The sequence below is a fragment of the Monodelphis domestica genome, chromosome 3 (assembly GCF_027887165.1).
Source record: "Monodelphis domestica isolate mMonDom1 chromosome 3, mMonDom1.pri, whole genome shotgun sequence".
In the NCBI taxonomy this organism is placed as follows: Eukaryota; Metazoa; Chordata; class Mammalia; order Didelphimorphia; family Didelphidae; genus Monodelphis; species Monodelphis domestica.
In genome coordinates this window covers 39,667,011-39,678,381 of record NC_077229.1, presented here as the reverse complement: position 1 = coordinate 39,678,381, position 11,371 = coordinate 39,667,011, and the positions used below count along the sequence as shown (strand labels likewise).

Genomic DNA, 11,371 nt, shown 5'->3' with positions numbered 1-11,371 from the left:
AGTGAACAGGTGTTGTAGGAGAGAATATGGATTGTCATCTGGTGCCATTTTCTGTGACTGATACTGTCACCACTGGTTTTGCTGAAATCTTCTCTAAAGTTTCTTCTTTTCTTTTAGATCCTCTAGGGAAATCTGTCCTATACAGTAGGAAGGGGGTGTCATGAGTCACTAAAAACTTCTTTCCCACTAAAGACAGTTCTGGGTCTGAACTACAATGACAAAATATAAGGATTTGAGGGATCTATAATGAGGGAGGGGACAAGTTACACCAACAGTTTCAATGAAACTTACTTTCAGACACTTCTCACTGGCGCTCCATCACTGCTCTTTCCCATTTTTCTTCTCCTCTTGGCAGCAGCCTGTTTTGCCTACCACTTGAAACAACATTGTGGCATGAGACCGCTTTGTAAGAACAGCTCTTTTGCCCTTCTCAGTCCCTGGGCAGCCATTTGACGGGCTGAGAAAGAAGATAGCATTAAGTTAAGGGTTCTTCTGAAGGGAACTAAAGGGTGACGAGTACGGAGTGGAGATTCTTTCAACTTAAGTGAGAGTTTGTTGTCTAACTGTCAAAGGGAAATCTGCTTCTCTTTGGATGCTCCATGGCTGCATATGCATGGCTTTTGCTGGGTCTGGAGACAGATGACTGCTGAGGAGATAATCTCCTCTGCCATACCAGGATTGAGGCAATGAGTTTAACAACTCCAGGTTCCCAGTGACCAGCACAGAGGTCACAGAATCAGATTCACCAGTTCAAATTCTTCCTGAATAATGAACAAAGAGTCATTCTATATTATGGAATTGTAGTGCACTTTCAGTTCAATAAAGCCCCAGATAGATGTTCATCATGGTTTTGATGAAATGTTTTCTATATAAACTTCTCTAATCCCCTTCAACAGAGCTTATTTTTAGGCGAAATGTATGATTTTATATTTATGCTATTAATTTTCATTTAAACTAGCCTTATATGTAAGTACAATGATATGATTGGGGTGATGACTTTGTGATCCAATGTGTTACTGATTCCCCCATGCTTGGTGGCCTCATAGAATCTTATTAACCTGTAATATTCTTTTCCAAATGATTTACAAAAATATTATATCACATATAAGTTGTTCATGCTCCCTGGAGAAGAGTTTTAGAAAGTTCTTCAACTTGTCACTGAATCATTAGCAAACCATTCTCTTTGGTGCTTCTTTCAGTTAGTGGTGAATTGACATCTTGGACAAGTCTTTTAGCCAACATCTCTCCATGGCTTTGTTAGCATTTTGTGGTTTATTTCTTTGTGTATCTGCTGGGAGCCATCAGACCATAATGCCTTGTGTTGTAGCTGGGGAGACCACAGAGTGGTCCTTGGTGAGATGTGATTACCCACCCAACCCTCTTTTACATGACTTCTTTCATCAATGCCCTTTGAATTGACATGATTACTATTCCCCCTAGTCTCAAAAGAAATAATGCAAGAGCAAAACACCCATACCCTAATTCTCCAACACATCACCAAAACATCAGACCCTTAAACTCAATCCCCAAAAGGCTATCAACGGTTAAATTTTACTTAGGTACATAATTTCCAGCAAAAGTGCATCTACAGGCCATACCATAACCTTTCCCACATACAGAAGCCTATTCTCATGAAGTCAGCACACAAATTAATCATAGAGGCCCAAGCAATAAGTACAAAAACATCAAACCTCAGTATGCCTCAGTTACTCGATCGCACAAATTAGTAACTCCTTAGAAGTCACCAGTCTAAATGTGAATTGTGTTCCAAGATCCCTCAGCCTCCGTGATACAATTGTTGAATTGTCTTCTAAGAACTGCTGATTAATTATTCCATTTTATTAAAAGCAATACATAGTTTTCCTTGATTGTTTGTAAGCTCAAAATTTCAGGGTATTAAGAAAATTAAGCCACCTGTGACAAAATCATTTGTGTTCAACCTTTATTCTGTCTGTAATCACAATGCAAGAATATAGAACATTAATCAAGTGATTTGTTAAAAGTTGATGTATCACTTTTCTAATTACCTCTTTGCTTTTGTGTATTTGCATGCCAAGAGAATAGGTATAAAAATAAAGATCAGACATCTGGAAAGCATAGAAGCTGTCAGATGCAAAGCAATCCCATGGCTGTTATGAGTAAACTGTCTTCCATTTGTAATTTTTGTTGACTGATCGTTTGCCACCAGTCAGGATACCATGGAGTCTCAGGCAAGGGTGGACTTTGCCTATGACATACATCCATTTATTAGAGCAAGAGAAATGGTTTGGGTTATTTTGATGAAAGCTTCTTCATCTTTTGTATACTATGCCCCCAGCCTACATATTAGTAATTGGATCTAAAGGGGAAATGTATTTCTGTTATGAATTGCTCTCGATTAAGACTCTCTAAGTTTTTGTGATCATTTTATTTTTGTTATCATTATTTTTAACCATCTGATATACCTCCCAATTGCAAAGTATCACAAGAACAAGAATGTGGATGAAATTATGAACTTCAATTTTAAATGATTCACTTTATATATGAGATTCACCATTTGCTATGCTTTTTAATATCTTGTTTTTTTCTAATTGTGTTTAAAATATCTGTAATTTTAGTTTTCTATTTTTATTTTGGCCTCCAAATTGTGTCCCTCTTTCCCTCTTCCCTAAGAAGACAAACAAATCGATACAGATCATACATTTGCAGTCTCATAAACTACTGGGCAAAGTAGTCTCTGAGCAAAATCTGACTTCATTTGGTGGAAAAGGCAAACAAATCAGAGATCTTCAGATTCTCCAGTTGAATTCAAAATCCTAAATTGTGGAATATACACAATTTTATAGTTTCTCATCTATCCCTAGCCTCCTCCCACACAAGAGGTCTCTGAGAACATTTCCAGTCTCCATAGTCTCTAGAACCATTTCCAGATCCTGGTCTATGAGACTATTCCTGGACCTCCTGGTCTTGATGATCTTCTTATACCTGTGACTTCTTACATGAATTGGTTTGATATAAAATAAAACATGAAATGGATTCATACATACATAGGATTAACATAATAACTTACTTAGGATTCATATAATAAGACACACTTAACATTACTATAATAATACAAACACTTGAAATTAAAACTCAATATTCTGCTAGGTCGACATTCTTAATCTGGTTACATATACAGGCTCTTGCCTAGGACTATATTTTAACTAAAACTCACATAATTACAAGATATCAAACTAAAGAGATTCCTAAGATACTATAAATGAGGAAGTGCTTAATTAAATTTCCTTATTACACATATTCATTATGCTATGAAAGAAAATATATAAGAAGTAAAAAAACAATAAAGCAAGTTAAAAATAGTTTGCTTCAATCTACATTTAGGCTCCATCACTTCTGTCTCTGGTGTGTAAAGCTTTGAAATTGTTCAGCCATTCCACAATTGATGGGCATCTCAAAATTTCCAATTCTCTGCCACTACAAAAATAGCTGTTGTAATTATTCTCATACATATCGGCCCCTTTTTCTTTTTTCTTCATCTCTTTTGGATTGTGAATCTTAAAACTGCTCAGACTCTACTTCAGAAGATTTGATTAATCTATTCCCCATTTTTAACAATGGAGGTACTTGCCCAGGAATGTATTGAGAACTTTTAAAATTACTCCACCCTATTCAGACAGTGCCTTAGGGGAAGATAAAGTTGAAAATCCCTGAATGAACAATGAAAAGTCCCTAACTCATACTTATAGTAAAGTCAAAATCTTAAGCTAGGTGGTCTATTTTTAGATCTAAAAAAAAAAAGATGCTAAGTACATATAAAGGTTAAATTAGTCAGTAAAAGGTCAAGCAATTTACAAAAGGCAAGCTTAACAAAAAGAGGTGTGAAGTTTTTACCTAACCAGAGAAGGTGAGAACAAAAGAAGATAAGAACTAAGAATGGGCAGTCCTGGGAAAAAGTGTCTACTGTGATTGGTAGATATGAAAATTTAGAGGAGGTGACATAAGAGAAAATTTCTTTAAAAGGAGAATTCAGTTCCGTTTGGAGTTAGTTCAGTTCAGGAGTTCAGTTTGGAAGTTGAATAGAGTTCAGGAGTTCATTGGAGGACTGGAGCTTGCTTGAGAGGAACCTGTGGTGAGTAAAAAGACTAACTTGCTCTCCCTTAGGCTCAGGCCTAGGCCATTTTTCCTAGGCCCTTTCTACTATTTTCTCTTTCTCTCTCCCACTTCCCTTCATTCCTTCATTTGTATTAATTAAAATCTCCATAAAACCCAGCTGACTTGGGAATTTTCTTATTTGGGAATTTTCCCATGATGACCACTAAATTTTAGATTTTAAATCAAGACGCTAAAAATTATCTTTACAGTTTGGCTGAAACCTTTACAGTTTTGGCAATTCACAGTCTTGCCAAACCACATTTTCATATTTATAGGACACAGAACTACTAGTCAAAGGATATATTCAGCATAAATATACAGCAATTTGAGCATAGTTCCAAAGTGCTCTCTGGAATTGTTGGATAACTTCAGAACTCTATCCAACAATGTAATCATTTTCCAATTTTCCCACAAACATTTGTTATTATTGTCATGTTAGTCAGTTTGAGGTGGTATCTCAGGGCTACTTAAATTTATATTCCTCTAATCAAGTGATTTAGAGTATGTTTTCATAGGACTAAAATTGTTTTAGAGACAGCTGGGTGGTAGAATGCAATGGTGTGAAGTGCAAAGACCAGAATTCAAATTGGGCCTCAGACACTTATTAGCTGATAGAATCTATTTCTCTTTCCCTGATTTGGAAGAGATGAGCACATTTGCTTGAAATATATAATCCTTGCCACTGATGGATCCACATACCCATTCTCATGGAGTCATAAGTACAAACTTACAATAAACACATGCAAACACACCCACATCAACAATATGCCATGAAAAGGGATTATATGATAACTAGGGATCACTATTTTCCAGGAATATCAGCTGGGATAAGGATCAGAGCAATCAGATTGACTAAGGAACCAAAAAGAATGAGTATATGCCACCATGAATTTTAGGAAACTAAAGGGGCCTCAGGAATTTCAGACTCATGTGATACCTGCCATCATCTAGGTTCTTAGTAATGTCTTCCCTCATCTGATCCAAGTCTCCCTTCCATGTTAGGATCTCACCTGAAGCAGGGGACTTAGGGAGAAATCCTCTTCATTACATGGATCTGGAATTATTTAAAATCTTGTCTGAGACCTTAAAATGTTAGTCAATGTGGCCCTATGGAGTGGAAGTGGGTAGATCACAAGGCATCAGAGGAAGAGGAATGTAAGCAGAGTCATGAGGAGATGCTGAGATAATTCCCCTAAGCAGATATTTTCATACATGTGTGCTATGATTGGACAGTTCTAGCATACCACAAACTACAAGGACTTAATTAAGATATTGATTTCACTTGATGTGCCCTAAATTTCCATTCAGAGGTTCTCACAGTCTCAGGTCCACACGCAAAAAATATCACTAGGTAAGTCTCCCCAACAGCATGTCTTCACTTGTGGGTAGACGTGTTCCTTCTGACCTGGAGGAGATGGTGTATAGAAGGGATTAGTGGGCACACATTGTCACCTTTGGGGATTGGTAAATTATAGAAGTTGGAATCCTAGGGGGATAATTTTGAGGGAATAATAGAGGAATAAATGCTTCCTTTCTTGCCTTTCTCATTCCCTTATCTCAGCATCATTTCTTTGTCCATTATCTCCTTTGTGTCCTCTTTCAGTTGTCCCTTCCTTCTCTTTGGTACAATAGGAGAAGACAAATTCAGTTTGAAGGGAATGGGGGAAAAGAATTACTGTAGAGGGCAGCTGGGTGGCTCAGTGAATTAAGAGCCAGACCTATAGATGGGAGGTCTTAGGTTCAAATGTGACCTCAGACACATCCTAGCTGGGTAACTCTGAGCAAGTCACTTAAACACCATTGCTAAGCCCTTACCACTCTTTTACCTTGGAACCAATACATGGAATTGATTCTATGGTGGAAAATAAGGGTTAAAAAAAAGAACTACTCTCAGCAGATACTGAAAAGCTGAATAATTTGAAATTATGGAAGGAGGTCATTTTACAGATATCCAGGCAGATTTTAGTATGTATTGACAAAATATGTATCTGGTTCCTGTCTCTTTTGCTCATTCCAGGAATCAGTTTAACACAAACCACTCTGCCTCTCTTTTGAAAATTAAAAAAAAGACTCAGATTTAGCAAATTGTTCAGTAACCTTTTCACACCATCAAGAAATCTTTTTTTATATCCTACAAATCCTACCAGCATTCCTTTGGCCACCCTAATTCTATGGGGAAAGGGATCTCAAGGGATCTCAATTAGCATCTCAAGATCATAATATTGGAATGGATCTCAGAGGAGATGAATGATATTCAATACACTTTGTTGCTTTCTGTAATAATACTTGTTTATCTTTCAAGGTTGTTGATAGGAATTATACTGTCATTATAACGTGTTACTTTTGTAAAACTATTATTAACGTAGAGTGCAAAAGTGCTATACTGCAGTATTTTAAAGGTGATCAATTAGAAGAGGGATTTGCTTTCTTGACTCTAGATGGTATTCTAAGGGGAATGTCTACAACTTACTAAAGTAAATTTATGGTTGGCTATCAGGAAATATGGTTAAATAATGTCTCTGCCTCAGGATCCATGGGAAAAAGAAGGCTGACATTGAAAATAAGAGCCAGATTGGGAAGTATATGAAGGAGGAAAATCTATTTGTGTAAAATACCTCACAACTTTCTCAACCAATTCTCAATTTTTTACATACTTCTACTCTATATACCAATCCCATCCTGGTGATTCTGAACATCACCTTGCCATTGCTCAAGTGACATCCTCAACATCCCACTTCCCACTGCTTTATTTCTATCTCTCTCCTCCCATACATACATACATACATGCAGACAGACAGACACACACACACACACCTCTAACCTCTTTCTTGAGGTACATTCTCTCCTTATCAACTGCTTTTTGACCTTTGAACTGAATGTCCCAGAAGTATCTTAAAGTGTCTAAAATAGGACTGTCTTACCTTCACACAAATGCAACCATATTCTGAACTTTCATCTTTTTATATTCTCATCTTCAACTCCTCTCACAAACACACACCACCTAGTTATCCAGTTGCCCAAATTTTCTATTTCTATGCCCCCATCATCATCTCATTTGTATGTGTTCTTCCCCCAAAATCTCAGCTAAAGTTCCACTTTCTGTAAGAATCCTTTCTTGCTTCCCCTTTATCTTCCTACCTTTCCCTTCTTCTTCCTCCCTTCACTCTGTGACTACTCCCAATATGTCCTGTCTATATCTTGTTTGTGCATTCATGATTGAATTCTACCTACTACATTATACTGAGAGTTCCATGAGAGCAGGAACACTGTGTGTGTGTGTGTGTGTGTGTGTGTGTGTGTGTGTGTGTGTGTGTGTGTGTTTCATTGTATCCAAAATTTGCCACAGGCACAACTGCAGCCCTGGGCCATAGCAGTTGCATGGTAAAGGCTGTCTGCTTGGCTGACCAATAAGGAATGCAAAGGAATGGAGAACTGATTGGCCTTCTGTGTAGAGCCCAGAAATCACCAGTCTAATGAGGTTTGCAAAACCAACTTTCAAGAACAGTCTTCACATGAAGAAGCAACATATCAATTGAATGAGTTTGCAAGTGCTTTTTGAATATAAAGAGATTTGTCTAACTAACAAGAGTGAGCATTGGAAGTCATGTAGTGAGCACAGAAACATCATCCAGTGATTCAGGGCTTTCTGAATAGATGGAGGATATCAGAGCCTTAAGCCCCCAATTGGGAAATGTTCTCCCTCACAGGTTTTCTAGCCAAGATCCTCTAATGCCTGCCTCCACTTCCCTCAGATATTGAATGCATTAAGCAGTGAGGCTCACCCAGTTAGAATAGCTAAGTTGAGGGCAAGTAAGAAGAGGCAAGCCAAAAGGAGAAATGATATATAGTAACACATGTTTGTGAAGATGTGTGGTCCTTGAAGGGTGTGTGTGTGAGCACAAGAGGGCTCATTTCTATTTTAGCAAATCATTTTAAAGTCTCCTTTTTAAGATGAAGAGTCGTATGACCGATAACCCTGTTACATGATTTCAAACCTTAGGTCTCAGGCACAAAAGGAATCATTATTAATCTTTTGACATCAGCTTGGTAGGAAGTGTCCAATGAAGGGCACTGGAGGCATCTCTTGCCTAGGAATTTTGTCATTTTTATTTAGATTTAGAGAAAGGCACATTGCACATTAACAATTCAGGTGAAGCAATGATGGTAGAAGAGGTAACATTCTAAAGAGAATAACAGGAACTGGAACCATCTTTGAAGTCTAAAACCTGTGATCAAAGTTGAGAAGAGCTGGGCTCCTCTACCCTGAGCCCTCCAAGGGATTGGCTCACGCCCATTCTCTTGCTTTATATAGTGGATGTCAGAGATAAGGTAGGATATTTCTAATTGGTTCTCACACATGATCTCCAGATTGGGAAATCAGAAAAAAAATGAGCAGGCAGGCAGAAAAATGAAAAGATTCAGAAATTTAAGCATTATTTAAGGTGATGTTAAACAGTCTCAGCTTCTGTCCAGGAGAGAACTGAATCCTTTGTTTAGGCTTTCACAGTCTTCAAAAAGTCTCAGGTTGGCACAGTAAATTCATGACCACTCTGACTGCTCTGTCCCAATTCTGTAAGTGTTTATCTGTGACAGGCTACATTCTAGTCAAATGGAAGCTGGTCAGAGAGGCAGGAGAGAGAAAAATCAGGTATTCCATGGGAGAGTCTTCCCTTTGGTGCCCATGGAACTTGGAAGAGAAAAATGGCAAAATTTTCCCACAGAGTCTCTTTTAAACTGAACAGTGGGCAATACAGAGACAACCTCCCTGGACTATTGAAAGAAAGGTGTAACAATACAATATGATTTCACTTGTGGAAATGAGAACAGTGGAACCCTATTCCCATTCATGTCTAACAAAGAATCCTGTGGGCAGCCAAGTGCCTATTCATGACTGATCTGCCTTTAAATCAATACTTACTATCAATTCTAAGAAAGAGGATGAGGTTGGTTTTTTTCAACCTTTATATTTTGCCTTAGAATCCATAATGTGTGTTGCTTCCAAGGAAGAATAGGGATAAGGGCTAGGCAATGGGGGTTAAGTGACTTACCCAGGATCATTCAGGTAAGAAGTATCTGAGGCAAGATTTGAACCTAGGACTTCCCATCTCTAGGTCTGGCTCTCCATCCACTGAGACACCCAGCTGCCCTCCTCCCTTCCTTTTTAAAAATAGAAAACTTTACCTTCCACCTTGAAATCAATATCTCTGGAACAGTGTCTCACCCACTTCCCTGTTTTGGTGTCTCCAGGACGACTGAGAGGAACAGAGCTTTCTGAGGCTGGAACCACCTACCATGGCTGAATTCCCCACCCCAGAGCAGCTGGAATTTATTCTTGATGCCACAGTACAGACAAGTACAAATTCGAGTTTAGATCTTCGGACTGAGGCATCTGGAGAACGTGTCTTACGCTACTGGATAGAGATCCTCTCCCTGGTCATTGCCCTGGTCGGGCTGGTGGGGAACAGCATCGTCCTGTGGCTGCTGGGCTTCCGCACCCGGAGGAGCCCCTTCTCTGTCTACATCCTCAACCTGGCTGCAGCCGATGTTCTCTTCCTTGGCAGCTACTTTGGGCTCCGCATGGGGAGACTTGTTGGATATTTAAAACGTAAAGTCCTGAAGCAGCTAGAGCCCTGCCTCCTAGGCCTGCCCTATTGTGTGGGTCTGAGCCTGCTGGCTGCTATCAGCACGGAGCGCAGTCTGTCTGTGCTCTTCCCCATCTGGTACAGATGTCACCGGCCCAAGCACACATCTGCAGCTGTGTGCGCCATCCTATGGGTTCTGCAGGACCTGTTCTGGGGAGTATTTGTGCTTCTTGATTTCCTTAACAAAGATGACTTCGACGATTTCTATTTCTATCTCTACTTCATCCTGTTTGGGTGGTTCGTCCTCCTCACCTGTGTGCTGGGCGTGTCCTGCCTGACGCTGGTGCTGAGGGTCCAGTGCAGCTCCCAGCGCAGGAGCCCTCCCAGGCTCTACCTCCTGGTGCTGCTCACAGTCCTCGTGTTCCTGCTCTGCGGTCTGCCCTGGGGGATTCTTGATGCAGTTCGGTTTTTTAGCGGCTCCCGTTTCATGCCTTCTAGGCTCTCCAGGCTCCTGGCCTGTGTGAACAGCAGCGCAAACCCTTTCATTTACTTCTTCCTGGGCAGCCAATGGCGTAGAAGAGGGAGGGAGCCGCTCAGGGTGGTCCTGCAGAGGGCTCTGGGGGAGGAGCAGTTGGCAGGGGATGGAGGGAGGGGCACTTCCCACCCCAACCCTGTGGATAAGAACAAGAGGCTCAGACAAGGGAGCTCATGAAATGACCCCGCCCGCCTTCTACACCCCTGCGGAGAGCAGGAGCCCCCTCTCAGCTTTCTAGGAGAGCAGACAAGATCCCTCCCCTTCCCTTATGGTGGTTCTGGGGTTTGAACTGTAAGGAACAAGCATTTATTAACTGCCTACTATATGCCAGGCGCTTTGCTCAGGGCTTCACAAATATCTCATTTAATACTCACCATATCCCTGGGAGGGAGGTACTCTCATGATCCCCACTTTATCCTTCAGGAAACTGAGGCAAACTGGGGGTTCAGAGATTTGCTCATGGTCACAAAGCTGTTGTCTGAAACTGGATTTGAACTCAGGTCTCCCTGACTCCAGGACCAATGCTGCCTGCATTCAGGAACCCCTACTGCTTGGAAGTTCCACGATTTACTGGGAGGAGGTCCAGGAATCTGGTGTCACAAATCTACAGGAGAGCCATTGTTGAGTAAAGTCATAGCACAGGAGATGGAAGGCAGCCAGAGAAAACTTGGAAGGCCTGATACCTACCCAGTCTTGGCCATGACCTATCAGAAGCAGCCAGTAACACAATAGAGAAGGCATTAAGCCCTGAGTTAGAAAGACCTAAGTTAAAAACCAGCCTCAGGCACTGTCTGGTTGTGTGATTTTAGCAAAGTCAATTAACATCTGTTTGCCTCAGTTTAACTGTCAGAGGCAATAATAATAGACTTTGACCCACCAGATTGTTGTTAGAAATAAATGACATAAAATTTGAAAGGGTGATTACCTCAGTGCCTAGCACATCTTGGGCACTATTTAAGGTTTATTTCCTTCCTTTTCCCTTCCTCTTCTATAGAATAGCAGCAGCATCCAGAGCCAGTATTGGATAGATCATTGTTAAGAAACAATACATGCCATAAGACATTCGAGGGATTAACTTGAGCAGACCTTCTAGGAAATTGGAAATCTATACTCACTTTGT

The 11,371-nt window shown here is 40.2% G+C and overlaps 1 protein-coding gene across 1 annotated transcript; it reads left to right on the top strand.

Moving 5' to 3' along the window:
* The first annotated feature begins 9,426 nt into the window (after positions 1-9,426).
* LOC100028079 (mas-related G-protein coupled receptor member X4-like) lies at positions 9,427-10,428 on the top strand. Its single transcript, XM_007490047.3, has one exon. The coding sequence runs from the start codon at positions 9,427-9,429 to the stop codon at positions 10,426-10,428; it is 1,002 nt and encodes a 333-aa protein (XP_007490109.1).
* Positions 10,429-11,371: the final 943 nt, after the last annotated feature.

Bases quoted from the DNA above. Each gene is read 5' to 3' on its own strand.
- LOC100028079 (XM_007490047.3), top strand. From the start codon at position 9,427: ATGGCTGAATTCCCCACCCCAGAGCAGCTGGAATTTATTCTTGATGCC.